This window comes from Eutrigla gurnardus, assembly GCF_963514095.1.
Source record: "Eutrigla gurnardus genome assembly, chromosome: 23".
Classification (NCBI taxonomy): domain Eukaryota; kingdom Metazoa; phylum Chordata; class Actinopteri; order Perciformes; family Triglidae; genus Eutrigla; species Eutrigla gurnardus.
This window is the reverse complement of record NC_139934.1, coordinates 18,598,307-18,623,074: the sequence shown is the minus strand read 5'-3', so window position 1 is coordinate 18,623,074 and position 24,768 is coordinate 18,598,307. Positions and strand designations below refer to the sequence as shown.

The 24,768-nt window shown below is 42.9% G+C and overlaps 1 protein-coding gene across 1 annotated transcript in view; it reads right to left on the bottom strand.

Moving 5' to 3' along the window:
- ppp2r5b (protein phosphatase 2, regulatory subunit B', beta) overlaps positions 1-24,768 on the bottom strand; it is a 58,980-nt gene that overhangs the window by 12,819 nt on the left and 21,393 nt on the right. The window contains exons 2-6 of the mRNA XM_084003724.1: positions 9,190-9,386; positions 6,892-6,993; positions 6,028-6,120; positions 5,428-5,558; positions 2,390-2,449 (exon numbers count right to left, since the gene is read on the bottom strand). Coding sequence (XP_083859850.1) covers positions 2,390-2,449; positions 5,428-5,558; positions 6,028-6,120; positions 6,892-6,993; positions 9,190-9,386 — 583 coding nt within the window. The remainder of the gene's footprint in view (positions 1-2,389; positions 2,450-5,427; positions 5,559-6,027; positions 6,121-6,891; positions 6,994-9,189; positions 9,387-24,768) is intronic.

Here is a 24,768-nt window from a genome sequence, read left to right as displayed (position 1 = left end):
CCTTTACAAAGCTAACGGCTTTAATGTCAACAGACATTTGATGTTTCTCACAGAAAGAACCGTAACTGTGAGACGAGCAGATCTTTAATGCTGTTAACACTCTGTTTCCACATACACATTCACTCATTCACACAAACCCACACATTCACTCATTTACACAAACCCACACATTCACTCATTTACACACACATACACACACACATACACATTCACTCATTCACACAAACCCACACATTCACTCATTTACACAAACCCACACATTCACTCATTTACACACACATACACATTCACACAAACACACATTCACTCATTCACACAAACACACACATTCACTCATTCACACAAACCCACACATTCACTCATTTACACACACATACACACACATACACATTCACTCATTCACACAAACACACATTCACTCATTTACACACATACACACACATAAGCATTCACTTATTAATATAAACACATTCACTCATTCACACACACACACACACACACATTCACTCATTCACACACATACACACACATTCACGCACATACACACACATTCACTCATTCACACACGTACACATTCACTCATTCACACACACACACACACACATACACACACATTCACTCATTCACACACACACACACACATACACATTCACTCATTAACATATACACATTCACTCATTCACACACACACATACACACATTCACTCATTAACATATACACACATACATACATACACATTCACTCATTCACACACATACATACAAACATACATACATATTGTACATACACATACATAAACATACACATACATATACATACATACGCATACACTCATGTGTGTATTATTTCTGTCTTTTACTTTCTATAATTATTCTTGTATGCTGCAACCAACACATTTCTCCAATAAGGATCAATTAAGGTGAAGAACGCTGTGCTGTGAGCTTGGATTCAAAATGAAAGCCAGTACAGCGACGCTGGGTAAATGTTCTTGAGAGAATGACAAACCAGGTGTGTAGCCTAATACTCCTATTCCTATGATTTCACGTGTTTATGTTCTATATTAAATCTTTAATGTTAATGTTTCTGTGGAACGGAAATATGCTGAAACGTAGCCATGTACATGTATTTCTGTGTGCCACGTTATTTCTCCCGTCCACCTTAACGAAGGGAACTTCATTCAGCTGTGAGTAGGACTACAGACAGAGGCTCTCCGTGACAGAGTGGGAGGGGCTATGTTTGGAAAAGGTCCCTGGAAGGACGAATTGGGACACAATCAATGCTCACTAAATAGCAAATGCTAAAACTGGCTCTACACTTGATAGTTATTATCTGAGATCATAACCTAGCCTAGCTAGTTAGCCTGTTCATTTATGGTTTGATCAAATGAGATAGATGATGTAAACAATGTGTTCGGAGGAATCTTTTTTTCTTTTTTTTTCTCTTACTGGCTTCAGAGACAAACTCTACAAACTGCTGAGTCATTTTCTCATTTCTTCCCCCCCCAGACAGATTTTGTGATTTTAACATAACGTACATCCTCTAATACTGGCCTGTTTTGTATTACAGGCCGGTCTCTAACATTGGCCGGTCTCGCTGTCGGCGGAGGAAAATAACGTCCGGTCTCTAATGGAGGCCGGGGCAAGTGTCCACAGGCAGCGTTATTTCCACGCTTCCCATTCATTGTCAGCCTGCAATGACTTCCCGTCGCGGAGATTTTGGCTGAAGCTATATTAGAGGATTTACGGTATGTAAGAAGCCCTGCAATGCATGCAGAGACGGTGCGCCGCCGCCTTCCGCAAGCTCTCGAAAATCTTTTAAACTGACCGTTGTCGATCTAAAATAAAGACAGATTCAGCAACTGCATAGCTTATTTCTCACGTAAAATGTTTTCAGAAACACATTTCGGTGAATTACTGTCGTAAAATAAGAGAAAGTTTCCGAACGAGCCGCCATGTTGGTCTGTTTGAAATCCGGGAGCAGACAGGACAGCTGTGAAAGTGATCGTCCAATCAGGTGCAGCCATGAAGTGTGTGCGTGATTGTATGAAGGAGAGCGCCTGTCAATCATCCTCCTAGTGGCAGCCCACCGAGTGTGCAATACTGGCAAGCGGTAAACGTTGTTTACCGTCATATGGCAGCTGCGGAGCACCTAGTATTTTATAGGTTCAAATAGACACAAAATATCGTTTTTATTAATTCTACTGGTAGTCCGTTTTGCTCAAATAGAAATAGGGGCCTGTCTCTAATTCTGGCCTTCTTCCAATAAAGGCCTAGGCAGCGATGCGCTTGAGTAAATAAAGGCCCGAGCCTATATTAGAGGATTTACGGTATGTAAATTCATGAAGCTGTGATAATGAACACGTGTGTCTGCGCGGTTGTGGGTACGAACCTGCCGAGGATTTCCAGCAGCTCCGCGACTCCGTTGAAGTGCTCAGTTTCATAGATGAACCTGAAGAGCAGACAAACAGAGTAGTTAGTTCCTGGTTGGGCAGTTAGAGGGTGATGGTGGCTGTGCATGGCTGCTCTGACTGTTAGTGGAATGATTTAATTCTGAACGTAACAGCTGTGCCAGGACTCCAAACATACTGTTAAGAAGCAACAGAGGAGCAGAGAACACAAGGTAGGAAATGAGCAAGAGGATATTCTGGTCTTATCAGGGTGTTGTGGTTGTTACTCCCAAATAACACACTCCAGAGTCTGACCCTGGCTGCTGTGGGCTGTATGGGGTGATCTTAACTCAATACCTGAGTGTTTCTTCACCACGTATGGAATTAATGGAATTGTGAGCGTGTGCACTAGTGTGCTGACTGTGTGTTGTTGAGTGAGTTGTTCATTGGGAGGGTGCTGCCCCAACCAGCGGACTGGTGTGTGTGGCCCCTTGTCTCACACTGCAGCCTTGGGCCCCCAAGAGACAGGACCAACACCAGAGACTGTCAGACCACCACAAATGACTCTGGGTTGGGGTTTTAATTAGTTGTAGTAGAATAAACATTTTTGAAATGGATTATTTATTTTTACTCTGCTCACCACTGATTTTGATATAAGAACCTGTGTAGCATTTGTTACGTGGAGGCTTCTTTTAACCCCTAGGTGGCGTTGTTGCTTTTAAGCATGTTAACTAATCCTTATTTGAATCTTAATTTGTTTGTAACCTGTCACAGTTGGGGGTCTGTGTTCTGTTTCCTTCTCTTGCAGGACATTAACAGCTGATGAGCCACACCTAAGCCTGATGTGGTTCCAGGTCTCTGACCAGAGGACCTTGAACCCCTCTTCTCTCAGGCTCCTGTTTTATGGTTCAGACACATGCACACGACACTTCATGTCAATGAGGGGTTTTCCTGCTTGAATTAATTCTAAATCAAATAAAAATGTCGTTGACTTTCCACATTTGTTTGGTTCATTTTGATTAATTGGAGGAGTAAATGTATCTATTTATTACTTTTCACTCATCTAGTCTCATTTGAGTTGCAGCCTCTGAGCCGGGCTGTAACACAAGTAAAAGGGATTAGAAGGACTGCAAATCTTATACGTTAAATTACAAAATGGATAATAGTTCCCTGGCATTCCTACCTTTCCTAAGGAACGCATGAATATGATATCTGGAACAAAACGGTTGCCAAGAGTTTGTCTACATCGTACTTTAGCTGTCAAAATGTCCAACAATTAACTGAGAAGGAAGCTGATTGTGTTGAAGCACTGCTGTGCTTTAATGACATTACAAACACAACAATTGAGTGAATGATTGTAGATAACAGTGTATTAGTCAGAGCTGTTTGGCCAATTACAGACTTACCAACAACAACGTGTCCAAAATAACTCGCTATAAAGTGAGTTCTCCATGTTGTCGTGCTGTCTGGATGTTTTGTGAGAATTATCATACCCTATGCAGTGGACTCAAAATATCCCACAATGCATCTTGAAAAGTAGTGTACAACCGATGGTCACTAACATGCATTGCTCTGACGGAACAATGAGAGGAGAGAGAATCATGTGATTAAAGCAAATCCAAGGAAATATATTTAATGTGATGAGAACATCACAACCAGTAATAAATTACTTTGAATGTATTTACAAATTTGGGAACATGTGCTAATTGCCTCCATGAGGCAGCGTTTACCATTTATTCTTACCTTCCACAATAGATAAGAATGAAAGATATAGATTTATAAGACAATCATGTATTTAAATACAAAACAAGGTCTATGTATTATGGATGGTCCACCAGCCGGCATTGGTCTCTAGTCCTCTATATAGTCCTCTACATAGTCCTATAAAGGTCCTCTACATAGTCCTTTATATTGTCTGCTACATAGTCCTTTATATGGTCATCTCTATAGTCCTTTATATGGTCCTCTATATAGTCCTTTATATAGTCCTCTACATAGTCCTTTATATAGTCCTCTACATAGTCCTTTATATGGTCCTTTACATAGTCCTTTATATGGTCCTCTACATAGTCTTTTATATGGTCCTCTACATAGTCCTTTATATGGTCCTCTATATAGTTGTTTATATGGTCCTCTACATAGTCCTTTATATTGTCCGCTACATAGTCCTTTATATTGTCCGCTACATAATCCTTTATATGGTCCTCTCTATAGTCCTTTATATGGTCCACTACATAGTCCTTTATATGGTCCTCTATATAGTCCATTATATGGTCCGCTACATAGTCCTTTATATTGTCCGCTACCTAGTCCTTTATATGGTCCTCTCTATAGCCCTTTATATGGTCCACTACATAGTCCTTTATATGGTCCTCTATATAGTCCTTTATATGGTCCTCTACATAGTCTTTTATATGGTCCTCTACATAGTCCTTTAGATGGTCCTCTATGTAGTCCTTTATATGGTCCTCTACATAGTCCTTTATATGGTCCTCTATATAGTCCTTTATATGGTCCTCTACATAGTCCTTTATATGGTCCTCTACATAGTCCTTTATATGGTTCTTTACATAGTCCTTTATATGGTCCTCTCTATAGCCCTTTATATGGTCCGCTACATAGTCCTTTATATGGTCCACTATATAGTCCTTTATATGGTCCTTTACATAGTCCTTTATATGGTCCTCTATATAGTCCTTTATATGGTCCTCGTATGGTATATCGTTCGCTCCATAGTTCTCTATATAATGGCTCTACAGTCCTATCCAGTCTTTTATATGGAATAAATAAATAAATGAGGAAGTGATTTTGGACACAACCATTGTTGTGTTTTTTGGTTCTTCCTATACTGATGACTCGGATTGTGAAACACAAATGTTCCTGTTTTGTGCACCGAGCTAAAACAATGCGGAGGTCATGAACGCAGCTTTCTCCCTGCGATGCTCTCTGTTGGCTAATGCTTGATTTATTGATGGTAAAATGCTATAAATAGCAAGCAGTGTTCAATCCTGTGTATTGGATTAGTGGACGGCAGCTCTACCTGAGGAAGATGTTGTTGATCTGTTTGCGGATGTATGCTCGGAGGCCCAGTAGTTTTCCATAGACACGGTGCAGGATGGTCTTTAGGTACTCCCTCTCCCTGGGGTCCTCACTGTCAAACAGCTCCAGGAGCTGCACACATGACATCATTACACACACATACAGGAGGCTGGTATTCTCATTGTTGTGGGGACCTTATCTGATTCTGCATGTATTCTCTAGCCTGCTCACTCTTTCAGCCAAACCTGAAACTTCACTCTAAGCATACAGAACGATCATAATCATCTCTGGAGTATTTCTGTCTGAAAACATGTCATGCTGGTATGCTTACCACCAGGCAAAATAAATATTACATTAAGATTTTTTTAATCATCAACTTCTAAAATCAAACAGGATATGAACATGAAAGTTTAACGACAAGATCTGTGATAGGATTTTTGTCAATTTTTCATGTCCCAACATAGATAACTAAAGTAGAGAGCATCCCAGCATTCGACTAGCTTCTGTAATAGCTGCTGCTTCAAAGAAAAGCTTCATTATTTATAGCCTTCCATTTATCGGGATTCATCTGAGAGCTTTGGATTAGGAGAGAGAGGATTACCTGCAAGACAAACTTCTGGTCCACGTAGCGTTTTGCCATGGAGGGCTGGAAGTCTGGGCTCTCCAGGAAACGCAGAAAGAACTCGTACACCAGCTAACAGATGCACAAACAGCAAGACGTTACACATCATCAACCTTCTGCATCTGTCTCTAAAGGAATAGAAGGGCATTTTAGGAATTACAATTTTTTTTGCTATGTTAGATGAGAAGATGGATGATGGACCTGTACACTAAGGCCAGAAGCCGGTTAGCTTACTTACTGCTAGCTTTAGAAAGAGCCAGACTAGCCTTTTCTGCTATTTCAACTTAAAACTAGTACTTATCATTGTGTAGCATCTTACCCTAGCTATCTTTGTTGTATACCATCAGTGGGTTAACCTAACATTTGGAGTGCTTAAAACTTGTTATCTTGACATCCTTACTGTACGGACAGCCCTAAATGTAATTGTAAATGAGACGAGACAATCCTAATCTCCATGTTGTGATTGTGGCTGATAAATCAAACCTATTTGGGCACAAGTTTAGCTTTAAATAGCACATTTAATGTGTCTAAAGCTGTGTTCCTCAAGCTCAGAAAAAGTATGTTTATGTGCAGATAAATGCTGAACGCTGCATTAAAAGCAACACCTGGGAGGAATGTGTGCATTGTGGCATTTTCCGCATTCCCAAATATAGTATATCATATATAGCAGGGACCATTATTCACAGCACTTCCTGACACGTCATCGTGTTTCACTTTAAAAACAAAGTAAGTAAATTGTAACAATTCAAAAAGTCATCACATTTTGCAGAATGTATCTTGTCATTTACTTCTGGAGGGAAAAGTGCATGAAATGATGTCAGGCATCAGCTGTCAGCGATGTACCTGCAGATGCGGCCAGGAGGCTTCAAGTGTTGGCTCGTCTTCCTCGGGGTCGAACTCTGGATTCTCGCTGGGGGGGAGAGTCCGGAAGATATTTACCGAGATCTGGAGAACCGGAAAAAAAGGAGAGTTCAGATGAAAATGGATGAGAGGTAAAAGTACACTGAAAGGGGAAAGAGGTGTAGAGGTAGAAAGACATTCGTGTTAATGTTCGGTATAACCTTGACAGAATACGTAATATGAGTCTGATAAAACAACAGCTGTGACAGAAACATTCTCTGACTCACTGCTTGACTTCATCACACTGACAGTTCAACATGAGGCTCATCACAGATTTCACACCAACAACTCTCAGGATGGATCCAGCATGAAGAGCTGCTCTTAATAAACAATGTCAATCATTGAAATGTTAAGTTTGAGAAGAGTCCTCAACTAACAGGACAGTTGAGTGGGTTAACATCCACTACAGCAGGCTATTGTTAGCCATGTGTGATGCTGATGCAACCCGACTGCTCACAAAGTCGTGATATATCCAACAAATGCATTTCCATTAGCCGTTTAGCACATAAATGACAAAAAGCAAACATGGTAAATCCCAACACCCTAATTCAGCATGATTTTATTTTTGTTCTTTTCTTCTCTCCAACATTAATAAAACTTCTCACTGCAGGAGGATACATGACCATGGAAACCTTTTCCTCATGTATTACATGTATTTTGTTGCACGTAGTTATGAGGACGTCACCCATTGGTTTGTGGACTACGGTTTTGAAGCCTGGAGTTTTAGATTTTGGCCGTCGCCATCTTGGAATTTTTGCAATCAGAGAAGGAATTGACCATATTTGGACTGTTGAGGAGCGAGGGGTGGATCTGATGAACACAAGCAGCAGAGCAGCACCCTTACTGGATCTGGATCCATGTGGATTCTCGTGTAAAGCTGCTAACAAAGTTAGCTTCATCATTCAAGGTCAACTTTACAACTAAGTGTTAAAATAATCTTAGTAGCTAACTGCATTGGTAGCGACCTGTCAATCACAAGGCAGCCCCGCCCCCTAAAGCATCCCCTGCTTTCTGGTCTGTTGGACTCTAAATGGACCATAATGTACTAAATGAACATCATGCTGGATTAAAGAAGACTTGAAACTAGAGATTGAGACCATAAACTCATGTTTACAATGTTTACTGAGATAATACATCAAGACAGAAGGAGGACCATTTTCTCATAGACTTCTATACAACCAGAGAGGAGTCGCCCCCTGATGGTTAGCAGAGAGAATACAAGTTTAAGGCACTTAAGCCTTGGTTGCACTTTTCAAAAGGTTGGTGTCTGGCTCTAACCTTTGAACTTATTAGCAACTTTTTTTTTATTATTTAAGTTGGGTTTTTTTAACCTTGTGGCCTTTGCCCACTTCCCTTCCCCATCCTCTTTCCTATCACAGATATAGTGACTCTATATCCTCTGCTCTCTTTACCTCTGTTCCTCTGAGCAGCCGATTGCTACTTAGCAACCTTTGCAAATGTTCTCCTTCTCCTTACCTTTCCTCCCTTTATCTATCAGTCTCAGTTCCTGTCTCCTCTCACCACATTTCTTTATAACAGTTGGTGACCTGTGGAAATGTTCTGGCTTTCTAAATTTAATTTACTGAACGACATTGATCATTGTCTGTCCCTGCTCAAATTGTCATGATCTTATGTTTACGTTGGTGAGGTTTTCTGCCTCCTGTGTTTTGCCTGACTTCCTGTGTTTGTCCTTTTCCCACCTGTGTTGTTTCAGTCTCATCAGAGTCATCCCAGCTGAAGTTATCCGTGACCCGGTTGCACAAAAGCATGTCTCATATGTTATGGAATAAGTTACCATGGAGATTGATCGTGTGGAGCTAGCCTGCTCCAGACCTGACTAACAGCCAGGATCTATCGATCTGATCTGTATCTCAGTCACTTGGTTGGGAAACCAACGTGTATTCCACTGCTCGTTACAAATTACCATCCAGGAAGTAGCCTGGTGTCATTATTTAAACATTGTGACCATTATTTTACATTCAATCAGACTATATGCATACATTTTTATTAAATTCTACAGATTGTCATGGTAACGGTTATAATTGTGTTCATGAACCTTCGCCTTCTGATCGCCTTCTGGTTTGTATTTCAACTTTTTCTTTCCCTGTGAGTTTTTTCTTTTTTTTGTTTGTTTCACTTGCATGCATCCTTTTTGCATTTTATCCACCATAACATGACTGCTCATTACTTCATGATACATTTACTCCTCATTCCTAGCGTTCTTTTCCAGCCCCCTCCTACCATCTTTATAGCCTCTGGGTACAAGGGCTCTATGAGGACTCCTCTGCTCGTGGCCACGCTCTCCACCAGCTCGTTGAGCGCTGCACGTTTGATCTCCTTCCCCTTCAGGTCAGCCACGCAGTCCAGGAAGTCAAAGAGCACGCAGCACTGCTGCAGCTTCTTACAGAACAGGTCGTGTAACTCTGCCACTGGGGCGTCTGGATGGTGGAGAGGCAGGAAGGAAGAAACAGAGAGCGAGAGAGAGAGAGAGAGAGAGAGAGAGAGAGAGAGAGAGAAGAGAGAGAGAGAGAGAGAGAGACATACATGTTAGACAGTTTAAAGGACAAGAAATAGACCGATGCAGCTCAGCGAATTAAGTGGCGCTCCTTTGTGTTTGGTAGTGAAGGCTTTGACAAAGCTGGAGTGTTGTATGTACAGAGATGTATTCTACAGAGTGGACATTCTCTCTAATGTAATGAGGGAAAGAGAGCTGACTTACTCTACAACCACTCACACACCGTCCTCCAGAGGGCTGTGTTGCATCTCAGTCCTATTACCTGTCAGAGTGCTTCTCCACACCTGTTCGTCACAATGAAATACCTGCTGCCAGCCGTCACACTCAAACATCCCACCTCGTTAAGAAAACCACCTTTTTCACAGATGTAGAGAGAGAGAGGCTGATAGATTTACAGGTTTCCGTGGTTCTTTTTCTGAGTGATCAAATGATTGATGACATAATAGCTGTGAACAATAAGATTTACATTTAGGTAAATTATATGAAAATTCATATAAAATCTAAAAAAACAGATCATATTTCCAAAAGTTTTTGAAGGATTTCCAACAATGTTGCAGACCGTATATGTACACTCACCGGCCACTTTATTAGGTACACCTTGCTAGTACTGGGTTGGAACCCCTTTTGCCTTCAGAACTGCCTTAATTCTCCTTCGTAGAATATAGATTCAACAAGGTACTGGAAACATTCCTCAGAGAGTTTGGTCCATATTGACATGATAGCATCACGCAGTTGCTGCAGATTTGTCGGCTGCACATCCATGATGCGAATCTCCCGTTCCACCACATCCCAAAGGTGCTCTATTGGATTGAGATCTGGTGACTGTGAAAGCCATTTGAGTACAGGGAACTCATTGTCATGTTCAAGAAACCAGTCTGAGATGATTTGCGCTTTATGACATGGTGCGTTATCCTGTTGGAAGTAGCCATCAGAAGATGGGTACACTGTGGTCATAAAGGGATGGACATGGTCAGCAACAATACTCAGGTAGGCTGTGGCGTTGACACAATGCTCAATTGGTACTAATGAGCCCCACCCGGTGTGGTCTTCTGCTGCTGTAGCCCATCCACCTCAAGGTTCGACGTGTTGTGCGTTCAGAGATGCTCTTCTGCATACCTCGGTTGTAACGAGTGGTTATTTGAGTTACTGTTGCCTTTCTATCAGCTCGAACCAGTCTGGCCATTCTCCTCTGACCTCTGGCATCAACAAGGCATTTGCGCCCACAGAACTGCCGCTCACTGGATATTTTCTCTTTTTCGGACCATTCTCTGTAAAACCTAGAGATGGTTGTGCGTGAAAATCCCAGTAGATCAGCAGTTTCTGAAATACTCAGACCAGCCCGTCTGGCACCAACAACCATGCCACGTTCAAAGTCACTTAAATCACCTTTCTTCCCCATTCTGATGCTCGGTTTGAACTGCAGCAGATCGTCTTGACCATGTCTACATGCCTTAATGCACTGAGTTGCTGCCATGTGATTGGCTGATTAGAAATGTGCGTTAACGAGCAGTTGGTCAGGTGTACCTAATAAAGTGGCCGGTGAGTGTATATTCATGTCATAATCGCTGACAAGTAAGAGAAAGGGAGCTGGAAAGACAAACTGAATGGATGTTATGTTACAGTTTTTCTCAATTGTTTACACACAAATACTGGTACTTGAGACACAATGACCACAACATGTAACTCATGCACCAACACCCTGAACTAGCTCTGCTAAACTGCAAGCACAATTCCTGCTTTACACTCAAATTGCAAAAACACACTTTTTTCAAAACACTACACACAATTCTCTGCATTTGGCACAAATTTTCATGGAGAAAATCTCTTGTTTTCACAAGGAACACACTGCCATTCAAAATTCTAAAGTTAATTTCCCTACTATGCACACTGACTCATCACATGGGCAAACACCTGCAACACAGTTTTACAATTTGCAATCAGAGCGTTAGCATAAAAGTGCAACAGGTGAGCTCTTCTGTTTTGGAGCAATGGATGCCAACATTGGCAACAGAGGCAGAGCCAGAGGAGTGAGAGTACGAGGAGGAGCCTAGCATGGATTTGCCATGCTAGGCGATATTTCCCCCGCTGCTTGGCCATCGCTTTCATTGCCTGTGATGTTGATGAGGTGCTGTGGCCAGACCTCTGAGAGGATGTGGGATAGTTGTTGTTTTGTTTTGTTTTTGTAACTGTATACAGTAAATTCTTCTGGTTTTGTATGTAGACCACTGTATATGCAACTTTGTGTTGGTTGGGATGAAAACTGTATACATTACAGTATTCTTGTGGGAAAAATAAAAGATATAAAAACAATATCCTAAAATATTTTACAACACATTTATGTGTACTGTCTGTAGTGAGTGTAACACTGAACAAAAAAAGGCCTAAGTCATTATGGTAAATGGAGAAGAAGTGTTCATCGTGTTTTACATTGAGCACATCAGTGTTCAACTGGTTCTTATAAATGTCTATTCATATGATGGTTTGTGTGTGTCATTTGAAAACAAAATACCATTTTGAGAAGAAATAACATTGTTTTGAATGTAAAGTTTCATTTTGCAGGAGAATTGAGGGGTTTTGCCCTGTGTGTGTTTTTTGATTTGTGTGTAGAGTTCTGAGAGTATGAGGCATGCGTTCAGAAAATGTGTGTAAACAATCCAGAAAAACTGTAATGTAGGTACATCAGTGGAGCACCTGGGATCGAGAACTTGATTTTTAAATTCAACATAATCTGACTAAATCTGACAATCTGTGTAGGTGTCCACCCTATGTATATAAGAAGTCGACGTGGTCAACCCTCCTGAGATATTACATCAAGAGAAACATTTTCTCTGAGACTTCTATACGATCAGAGAGGAGGCACTCCCTGGTGGCCAGCAGAGAAAGTGCAAGTTTAAGGTACTGTAGCCTTGGCTTCACTTTTCAGAACCGGGCGTTGCTGTCTGGTTTGCACCCAATGGTGGAGTCAGGGAGTAGTTAGTGACTGCCATGGCTACAATGGATTCACGCTTCAACACATAGAAGAGTGCTCTCACTCACCCTGTTCAAGGGTTTGGCCTCCGCTCCACTTGCAATTCTTCTCTTTTTTCACATTTAGGTAGAGGTGGGATTCAAAAGTATGAGGACAAAGAAAAGCTGAAGTTGACTTAATAAGTTACAGCTGCAACATTTAATGCAATCCAATACAAGAATACAACTATCTACATTAGAAAATGTGCTTAGTTGCATTACAGTTTTTCACAATTTCTAAAACCCAAGACCTGGTTCCTGTAGCACAAAAACCCAAACCTTTTCGTCATTCCCAGAAGCACACACAGATTTCCCATAACCAAAAACACAATTCACCTGTTTCCACATGTCTCAATATTCAAAACTCTTTCTGCAAAACCTTACACAAAAGTGGCCAAATAAATCATTCATGTGTTCATTCAGCAAACACATGCTCTCAATATAATTAACTCAAATTATCATAAACTAAACTCAGAGATCACACCCTTCTCCAGGTGAAAACACTCAAAATTGTTAACACACCAATCAGAATTGGGGGTCAATAAATAAATGCTCAGCAAAGTCCAGACTCTTCTCGCTCAGCAAAGTCCAGACTCTTCTCTGTTCTGGCGCCTCAGTAGTGGAACGAACTCCTGACTAATGTCAGGACAGCAGAGTAATTTGCCATCTTCCGAAAAAGGCTCAAGACTCACCTGTTCAGACTTCACCTCGACTCTACATAGCATGACCCACTAACACACACCTCCCCCCCCCCAAAAAAAAAAAAAACACCCTTACCTATAGCACTCTGATCATAGCACTGTTGCTCTTAAGGTACTACTTTACTCAGATGAGGATCTAACACTTGTTCTATATTTAGCTCTTACTTTATCGGCAATGATATGTTGTGGTTTCTTTGTTTCCTTCTTTTGACAAATGTACTTATTGTAAGTCGCTTTGGACAAAAGTGTCTGCTAAATGACCTAAATGTAAATGTAAAGCCTGAAGGCATGTTCATGTCCTCTGGAACAATGGATCCAAACCATGCAGAGGTTGAGAGACAACAGAGAGGACGGGGACGAGGATGATGACGAGGAAGAGGAAGAGGAAGAGGGAGAGGGAGAGGAAGAGGAAGAGAGAGAGGAAGAGGGAGAGGACAACAAAGACAAGTGATATCTGATGAAATCCGTGCCACTGTCGTTCATCATGTGGTTGTACATGGGAGGACAATGAAAGAAGCTGGCCAGCTAGTCCAGCCAAACTTAAGCCGTTTCACAGTTGCATCCATTGTCCGTACCTTCAGGAGGGAAAACAGGTAATTTGCCTCATTGTCACTGTACGTACATGTATTGTATCACAGCACATGCACAGTAATGTTGTAGTACATATAGACTGAATATTCACTTTATGCTGTGTAGTTTTTACTATACTGTACCACAATACACCAAAGGTCAGTAATGGTCAAATTTCATTTTTGCAGAACTGAGAGGCAGCCATCTATTGGAGGCAGGCGGCGATTGCTCACTGCTGAGCAGGAGACTGCCTTGGTAAATATGGTGATTGCCAATAATGCCATCACTTTGAGGGAGATTCAAACCCGCATTATTGAAGACCAGGCAATATTTCAAGGGACTAACAGCATAAGCCTTTCCACCATTGACCGGGTAATACAGCGGAACCACATAAGGACGAAGCAACTTTACGCGTGCCTTTTGAGAGGAATTCCGACAGGGTTAAGGAGCAACGATTCCAATATGTGCAGGTAATTGCTATACTGTACAGAAATGCTATAGTATGTAAAGACCCCTCTTTCATTCCAATACACACAGTACTGTGTTTGTAAAATGCAAGTAAAATGTGTGTTTTTTGACTCCTGCAGACAATCTTTGATATGGATGCAATGGCTGACCCTCATGAATACATCTTTATCGATGAGGCAGGGTTCAATCCCACAAAAAGGCACAAAAGGGGCCGCAACATCATTGGACAGCGTGCAATCACACAAGTTCCGGGCCAGAGGGGAGGCAACATCACCATGTGTGCAGCCATTAGCAATCGTGGCATCCTCCACCGCCATGCCATACTGGGTCCATACAACACTGCACTACTCCTTCAGTTTCTAGATCAGCTGCACAATAACATTCTCCAACAGGGAGGGGAGCCAGGGCAACCAGAGCAAGCCCAATATGTTGTCACTTGGGATAACGTGAGCTTCCATCGGGCTGCTCTGGTTCGCACCTGGTTCAATGACCACCCCAGGTTCAGGGTCCTTTTTCTGCCAGCATACTCCCCTTTTCTGAATCCAATAGAGGAATTTTTCTCAGCATGGCGGTGGAGAGTCTATGACCGCAACCCATACACACAGCACAATCTCCTGGAGGCAATGGTGAATGCCTGTGAGGATATTTCTCTGGAATCTATCCAGGGTTGGATCCGACACACAAGGGGATATTTCCCACGCTGCCTGGCGAGAGAAGACATTTTGGGCCCTAGTTTCGTGGCGCAGCGCAGGGCGGCGCAGGGTGGCGCAGCCGGCGCAATGCAAGTTTCGACCCGCGCAGCCTTGCGCACCGTCAGTTTGGCAGTTTGGTGGATCACCTGCGCCAAGATGGGTGTGGCGGCGCAGCAGGGGGAGGCGTCACAGATTCAGCTTGGCGTAGCGGAAGTTTCGTGGCAAAAAGCCTCGCCGATACTGTGCTGAAAGCTCGCCAGCTCCAACCTGGTCTACTTTCGGCGCAAGGCGTAAATAAAGTCCATTCATTCAATGCGAATCACAGCTGGCGGAGTGGAAGTTTGGCTGACTGCGCACAGTGCGCACACGTCACCGAGACCTCACAGGCAGGTTTCCACAGTTCCAGGCACATTTAAATGCAATAAATAATCACAACAAACACTATTTAATGCAACTAATTGATTCAACACGTGAATTTATATCTATATAGATTGTCCTGTCACATCTGACGTCAGATCAAAGGCGGATGGCACGCGTAACGGAAACTCAGCCTCTCGGACCAAAACATCTCCCTCTCTCTCTCCTGTTTTTTATAATATCGGCATTGTTATTATTATGATAGCGCGCACAGCGTGTGATGCGCGTGGTGGGAGCGGCGGCGCTGCTTCTGTCATCGGGTTGTCAAGTGACGGAATTTGCACTGAACCTCCCCTAACGCATTAAAGGAGAGGAGAGGAGCTCATTTGATTGGTGAAGATCTGAATCGGCTGTATTAATCCCAGTCCATGCCTCGTCTCCTCCTCGTCTCCCACTCACGCCTTCTTCTCCTCCCTCTTTCCCACTTGCACCGGTGGGCGAGACGGGATGTGTGCCTGCGCGAGCCTGCGCGGTGCACGAAACTTGCAAAGTCCAGGCGGACACACCCCGTCGGCGCGGCGCAGGTGCGCTGAAAGCTGACTGCGCCTGGTCTACGAAACTAGGGCCCAATGTGTGAAGTTGATGAAATACTATGGTCTGACCCTGACCTGAGACGAGATCATTCTGATGTTGATGCCGATGCTGATGAACCTGTATATGTGCTCAATATGGAAATACTGTAAATAAACCCTATTCTTGACATTTTGTGTTGAATTAATCCCTCCTGTGTGTAACAAACACTCATGTAAGCAATCGAGAAAAACTGTAATCCACAGATGTACTGGTTACAGCAAATAATCTCCCTGTGAGAAGAAACAATACAGCCCTACCAATGACTGGGAAGCAGTCTAGACTAACGGAGGATGATCCAAGACTCACAAGCACACACACACACACACACACAATACCAGGAACAGATTGGATTTAACCCTTCTTAACCCCTAGACCCCCCCCCCCCCCCTAGGGGTAGGGGGTTTGACTGGAGCTCTTCCAGCCCCAGACCCCTCACCTCTTGTGAGCACCCCATGACCATCTGCTCCCTCTGGCACAAAGCTGCATAACAATAGACGAACATGGTTTTACACAGAGATTCCGTCATAATCACAGAAAACAGAGCAATAGTGTCTCCATTCACAGAAGCATCCCGGCTTCGTGGAACCAGAGAGGCCATGGTGTGGAACACGTTACAGGTGTGGCAATTTCTGGTTTCACCGCTTTGGTTCGGTGTACGGGGATAAACCGGTTTAATTTATGCAAACCAGTTGAGCGGCATTTGTCCTTCTGACACTTTCTGGAAAATTAAAAATATCAGTACGCAATTGGATAGTCCTACAACCAATCAGAGCAACTTTCCGGGTGTCGTACTTTGCAGAGCGACACGAAATCTCTAGACAGGAAAACAGGAAACCAGGAAACCCGTGCATCATCGCTGCTTCGGTTTGCACTTTTATTTTCTATGGCTGTGCAGAAGCGGAATGGCATCAAGCGAATTTTGCAGGTTGTGCAAAAGTAGCATGAAAGTGGGTGGAAGTATCAAACACGCGATCGATTTGTTTGATAAACGAAAGAGTGTTTACACAACTGCTGCTTCGCGTCGCTTATGTTTCGTCACCGTCACGTCACCGGCCAATAGCGTGCCAGGAGAGAATGGCCGTTTCTGATTGGAGCCAAAGATTCTGGCAATGTAACAGCGAAAGTAAGCCTGAGGGTGTCCAGCCTAAACCAACGACACATTTCTGTTTAGTTTACCAAGCTAGTGATTACGTTCGTAACAGCAGCAACTAGTGGCTTTGCTTCCTCGGGTAATGTAGGCTGACCGGCTAGCTAGCCAGCTAGCGTGATATTGCTAATAACAACGTTAGCATGCCACTTTCTGACTGCCGTTCGCTCACTAAACGTTACCAACTACCAACGTAACATAACATCTGTGTTCGCAGCGTCGTGGACACGTTTGTGATTAAACCACTGTTCTCTGTGTTTGTAGAGCTGTCGGACATCGGCGATATTGAACGGAGGTCCAACCTGCAGATGACTAAACATCAAACACCAGTGGCGGCTGGCCCATAGGGGGCGCTGGGGCTCCGCCCCACCAGCTGTAGAGGGGATATTTTTTGCGTTTTGTTTTTTTAATCAATGTCAGTTTTACTTAATAGTGTGTGTGTGGGTGTGCCTACATGCAATTTAAATCATTTAAACAACATTTCCACCAACTGACACTCATTAAACAGTGAATTTCCACTGACAAACAGTGTATCATTCTCTCATGGGGCGCTCGGCAAAGCGCCCCTGACTTGCAGCTAAATAGCCAATCCGGTTATGGTTGCTAGGTGAAAATGATGAATAATTGGCCTATCAACGCCGCAAAATTTAATGCCTGTGGGGCGCTGGAAATGTAGCCCCAACTGCTACGTAAAATGCGTGAACGTTTAGGATTGCTAGAGCTACGTGAGGAGCCAGCGAACGTTTTTTTCGTAGTGCGACTCCCAGACTCTGTCCGGACTCCGGAGGGAAAAAAATACGACGACGAGGAAGAGATGATGGCGATGGCGATGGAGGTAACAACTGGAGTTCAAGAGCAGCAGCTTTCACCAAATTCGGTGAAATCATTATTAATGTACCCTTTTGCGAGACGGAGGAAAAACTTCTGGTTAAGGAGCTGGGACCCGACAAGCCTGAAATCAACATTTCCCAGCAAACCAAGGAGAAAGATAAGTTGTACAAACTGAGTTTTTGTCGGAGCTGGTTCGACCGTAAGACGTGGCTGGCAGGTTGTGAAGCAACCAACGCACTTTTCTGTTTCCCCTGTATCCTCATCAGAAGCGACAAATTTGATTCGACTTGGACAAAGACTGGACTAACTGATTTAAAGCACCTTTCCGAACGGATCAAGAAGCATGAGAGATCAAAAGTTCACATGGAAAACTGCGTTAAGCTAGCTGTGTTCGGAAAGATTAGCATAGCAACGCAGCTAGATGACGGGCACCGCATTGCTGTAAGAAGGCACAATGAAGAGGTAGATAAAAACTGCAATATTTTATCTAAGATCATCAATTGTGTGAAATTTTGTGGTGCTTTTGAATTGGCAATGCGGGGACATGATGAAAGGGATTCCTCACACAACGCCGGAATATTCAGAGGTTTAGTCGACTTAATGGCATCCATTGATCGGGACCTGAGGGAGCACCTTGAACATGCGACCGTATTTAAAGGCACCTCGAAGACAGTTCAGAACGAGCTCCTGGACTGTATGCTGATTTCAACAGTAGGGTCATTGAAAAATTTGCCTCTCAAAAAGAAAGACGAGCGAAATTCTTGTACAAATAAAACCGAGAGAGAGACAAACACACACACACAGAGAAACAGAGACACAGAGGAACAGAGAACCACAGAGACACACAGAGGAAGAGAGAGAGAAACAGAGACACAGAGGACGAGAAAGAGAGAGAGACACAGAGGAACAAAGTGTCTTTTAAGTTTATTTTACATTCAATGGGCAATATGTAATAATATTATAGTATTATATGTAATAGTAATATAGTTGTGGAGACTGCTTTGTTGTTTCTCTCAGGCTGTGACATGCAATGACACATTTTGCTGCTTCTATGGCACTGATGCTGTTTTCTCCAAGTAAATGTTGCATTTTTTCTTGATTAGAGAGGGTATTAATTTCATCAGTTTATGTTTAATTTTTGAACTTGGTTCTCAATTCTTTGTATATGTCACATCTTAATAGGAAATGTTTTGTTTCATTATCTCCATATAATAATTCAACCCACACTCATTCACTCATTCACTCACACACTGTTGATTTGTATAGATTCAGCTGAAATCATACCCTTGTTGTGAATTTATCCCTTGATTGTATTGTATAGTATTTGATAGTATAAAGTCTAATATAGCTGTTAGTTGTTACTTTTTCTGTGAAACTGTGAAATTAAATTATTATTGTGGAACTGTAGTAATTTTCCGACTGTTCATTTGAATGCTTATGCTAGATTAGGCAGGGAAATCTGTTGGCACACCAGCCCCACCAAAAAAAATTTTCACCAGCCGCCACTGTCAAACACTCTGATCTATTGATCACACACTGTTCTACACTTTAAAAAATGTTGTGATTTTAGTGTTTTGTGTATTTTATTGTTATTGTATTATTTACCAAAAATAAACACTTTTTCTGAAGAGACATGTCTGCTATGCTTGAAATTAGCGCTGCGGGGAAACCTCAGACGTATACAGTGACGTAATGACGTGGTTCTCTGGGCTCTCTAGCCGGTGGAAACGCAAACAGGTTCTCGGACGGTTCGCAAGTTGAACCAACTGCGAACCAGCACGGCACCGGCCCGGCTCTTGAACTATGGTTCGCGTTGGTGGAAAAGTGGTACCAGTTAACAACAAGTTATTTAGCTGTGGTGCTCGGCATGGATGTCCGTATTTTTCCCCAAAAAATACGCGGACAAGAAGTGAGGACGCGAACGGGAGCGAGCAGGAAGCAGCGATATTTACTTCTACTGGAAACGTCAGCACCGAAGTCAACAGTAACACTGGAGTAAACATTCATGCTAGGAGAGGTAGCTCCCTAGCTGCTGTAGCTACCTCTTCTAGTATGAGTTCAATGTTCAGGTTGACATCAGTGCTTCTGTTTCCAGTAGAAGTGAAGCTGTATGGTGCTATCTGCATGCCACAACCCTTGTTGCTGGTCTTCTTGAATAAATGCTCGAGTTGCATAAATGGACACAGCACTACACTATTTTGTTTGTTTTTTAGATTTTGGGATGAACTGCCCCTTTTTAGTAAGAGGAAAATTACTTCTCCGCACTGTAGCAATGTCACGAAGCCATTGTTCTGCCTGAAGCAAATAAAATGTAGGTTGAAAAACTTTGCCCCCCTGAAAAAATGCAATGCCCCCCCCTAATTTTTTTTCTGCAGCCGGGTCTGACTGTCCTTTCCCTGGACGTGTGTGTTGTCTTGTATCACTCGTTCCTGTTTTTTTTCTGAGTCGTATTAGATTTTGAAGGACCAACTATAACGGCCTCTTGCTCCAGAGGGAATATAGCTGTCCTTCCACCTGCATGTGGCAGCCTTGAAATTCTACAAAAAGTAGATGTGGAGCTCCCAAAAATATTCATACAGTACAATACATACAGTGATGAACTTTACACATGTCTATTGAAACAGCTGCATATAGTGTAGTACAGTAAATTTGCAATTACAAAAATACAGTAGTATACTGACTGTTCTCTTCTCTGAATGTCTTACTATGGTGGACACAGAAATTCGGCTAAATTGGGTTGCACTCTAAGTCCTGCTTCCCTCATTGTCAGTCCGTGGACAAGAACATGGCCAATGACTGCTGCTCGAAGTAGAAAAAGGTGAAATCAATTTTGAGTGGTTGTGTTTAATCAATGACATGTGTTCTCTATTTGTATATGTATTTGGTGACATGTGCATTAGAGCGCAGAATGTGTTTAGAGTTCTGCTGAAAAGTTGAAGTGAGATCTGCAAATTGTGTTTTACCATGTGAGATGGTTTCAGGTATTGCCAACAGAGTGCACAATTAGCTAAATGAGTTCAGGCAACTGTAAACTTTGTTCTGCCAATGGGTTTTAGTTGCTGTGCATCTTCATACTTGCAAGTTCATACTTGTTTCCAAGTATTTGTCACAGAAAACGTGTGAAAAGTTTGAGAGAGAACTATTGATACTTACTTCACTTTGAGAACAGATGTGAGTCTAAATCTTCAAGGCAACCACCTGACTCTTCATCGCTCCTCCACCACTCTCCACCTCTAACTCCTGACACCCCACCTCTTTTCCCTTCTGAACCTTTCTATCTCTTAGGCCTTTTGCTGTCCACTCCCTGCTGTTCTCCTCCTGCCAACAGAATCCATTTCTTACACTCGATTTTTAATGGAGTTTAATTGTATGAAGACGTGCTGTGCTGGGACAGAGGGGGAAAGTACAGAGCGAGGTGAAAAGAAAAGAATGTATGTGGAGAAACAGTGAGATAGGAGGTGAGAAAAAGAAAGCTAGATGAAGTGAATGAAGATATGTGGTGAGAAAGCGTTGGAGAGAAAGAAGAGAAAAGAAAATGAAAGAGAACAAACAGGAAACATGTCGGGAGACAGAGAATGTTCTTATTTTATGGCAAAGCTGTGCTACTGTCTATGACCATGTCTGCATACATACTGCAGTGTAATAGTGAGTGAGTTTTCCTCATTGCTGTGCTATTATTAGGCTGACAGGTCGCTGCAGACCCATTCATTCACAGGAGCTTCAGCATCATGTCAGTGCAGTGATGAGGCTCTTAACTAAGATCTGCATCACCACAAGTGAGTCATTGAGGAGCTATGGTCCTGTTTCTAAATTGGTGTATCAAGCCTGGCTGTGACTTTAAAATCCCAAACATTAAATACATGTCATTAAGTTTGACTTCCTTATTTATTCATTTATTGACTCAGAAAGCACCTTGAGATTAAAACTCCTACTTTCAAGATGGCATACCATAACCAAACTTACCTAGCCACAATTATCCATCCATCCATCCATCCATCCATTGTCTACCGCTTGTCCTGTATTCAGGGTCACGGGGGGGCTGGAGCCGATCCCAGCTATCATTGGCCGAAGGCAGGGTACACCCTGGACAGGACGCCAGTCTATCGCAGGGCCCGAAGTACTGACCAGGCCCGACCCTGCTTAGCTTCCGAGATCAGACGAGATTGGGCGTGTTCAGGGTGGTATGGCCATAAGCCAGCCACAATTATAAAATGTTAAAACAGTCAGTAAGGAAAGCAATTCTACTTCTCGTTTTCTTATTTTATAAAGAGTAAGCTATTGAAATCCTGTCTCTTATTCCCCTTCAGTTATTACCTGAATAACTTACAGCTCTATGTTTTTCCCTTTAAAGCTACACTAATCAATATCTCTATATAAGCAATGGATCAAATGGCTGTATGATGTGAAAGAGGTCACTCATAGTGACAGAAACACCAGGAATATAGCTGGACAGAGATAGCTTTAGAATGGGATCATGTCAGTGCTGCATTCCCAGCTTGTACCAACGAGCCAAACAGGCAGAACTCAATCACACAAACCTCCTTATGTCTAGCTAACACTTCATGGGACCTTCTACAGCAGAAGCCATTAATAGAAGATGACATTACTTTGGCAACCGATCATTTGCTGTGTAGGTGTTGATTCTGGTGAGGAGTACATGAAAAGTGTACATACAAGGTTGGGCATCTGAAGCAAAGAAACTGTTTTTAACGGGGGGACTGGGGGTCCTCCTCCAGGACAGTAATGTCATGTCCTGCATTTAATGTGGTTTGATACTTGTATCTGCCTATAGCAGAAAAATAAATATGAGTACATTTTGTAAACTGTTGGCTACTGTCAGATCCCATATTTGAAAATATAAAAAATATGAAAGAGATTCCATAATTGGGAGGATTTGGAATGCAAATGCAATAGATTAGTTTTGATGTTATCCAATCAATGAGTTAAGTGGAGAGGACAACTGTAGTCAAAGTACACTCTCCATTTAACAACATCTTCCAATAATATCCTAATATAATAATATAATAGTGTCTATGCCTGAAAAAATCGTAAAAAAAAAATACAGCAGCTCGTGCCTGTTATCGCGCCTCGGCAGCCTGTTGTCCGTGTCCGTGGAAACACGCAACTTTGCCGCGAGCTGGAACCGGAGTTGGGGCTGCAGCTGGTCTGAGCGGCCGGCAAGGTCCCGGTGTCCCGCCGTTCTGGTGTTGGACGGGGAATCCGGTGCAGCTGTGGAGCGCAGATGATGAAGACGGTGATGATGATGATGAATGGCCCGGCCAGCTTGCTATTATGTCTGCTGTGCGCCCTGACCCTGTTTTGTGATAGACATGCCTAAAATGTGCCTACAATTTCTATACTGATATAATATCGGCATTTATTTTGACTATACGCACGCACAGCGTGTGATGAGTGGGAGCAGCGGCGCTGCTTCTGTCATTGGGTTGTCAAGTGACGAAACTTGCACTGAACTTCCCCTAACGCATTAAAGGTGAGGAGAGGAGCTCATTTGATTGGTGAAGATCTGAATCGGCTGTATTAATCCCAGTACACGCCTCGTCTCCTCCTCGTCTCCCACTCACGCCTTCTTCTCCTCCCTCTTTCCCACTTGCGCGGGTGGGAGTGATGGGAGGTGTGCCTGCGCTAGCCTGCGCGGTGCACGAAACTTCGGCGGCGTGGCGCAGGTGCGCTACACGCTGACTGCGCCTGGTCTACGAAACTAGGGCCCATAAACTCATGTTTATAATATTTACTAAGCTAGTAAATTAAGTGAAAATTAGGCTGATTTTCTCAAAGACTTCTTTACAATCACACTTCTTGCCCCCTGATCCCAGTAGAGAGAAAGCAAGCTCAGGGCACTTCAGCCTTGGCTTCACTTTTCAGAACCAGAGGTTTCTGCCTGACAGCCCCACTCAGGCAGTCTCAAAAGACAGATCTGTGGCTACACATGAAATACTTGTTTTTGGTCTTTTCATGGCATCTGTTGACAGTAAGGAAATAAAGGCTCAACTCCAGACAGAAAAGACGGCATGTGATATCGATAAGATAGAGGGTGGGTTTGGTGAAAGGACCATATGCATATATATATATATGTGTGTGTGTGTGTGTGTGTGTGTGTGTGTGTGTGTGTGTGTGTGTGTGTGTGTGTGTGTGTGTGTGTGTGTGTAAGAATGAGCAGCATGGAATACAATCCAAACACACACAGCTGCACATATCTAAATATAGTCCTGCTGGTGAGAGGGGGAGGAGGGGAGAAAACAGGAGGGAGGAGAGCAGTACAGGGTTAAAAGATGACATCATCCCCTTCATCCTCCTCCTGCTATTCTCTCTCATCTTTCCATCGCTATGGTACATCCATTCTTTTCCTCCCTCCACCTTTCCCTTCGTCTACTCCACCCATCAATCTCTCCAAGGCTTAATTTTTTTCTCAGGCGAGCAAGTACAGCTCTCGTCTTTAAATAACAGCTATTCTGTTTTGGGTTGAATGAGAACGAGAGGAGGACAGCTTCTGTTTTAGCCACCACCCAAGCCGCCTCTGCACCTCTGTCATCAAACACACACACACACACACACACACTCACACACACACACACACACACACACTCAATGCACAGATGCAGTGACGGAAGAGAGGAAGAGAAGATGGGAGGGAGGGGGAGACAGAGGCAGGAGGGGATTGAGGCAGATATAAAGAGGCAGGTATAAATAGTAGAAGGGAGCTATCACAAGTGAGACACCGTGCAGTGTAAAAGTCAGTATGGATATCACCTTAAGCGCTTTAAGTGACACTTTCAATCCATCTCTTAGTGATCTAACCCCCTTAAGCACTTAAACATGTACAATACATGATCCTGCTTCTAAACAGCCTGATTGTAAAGGAGAAATGAGGAGGATCATTGA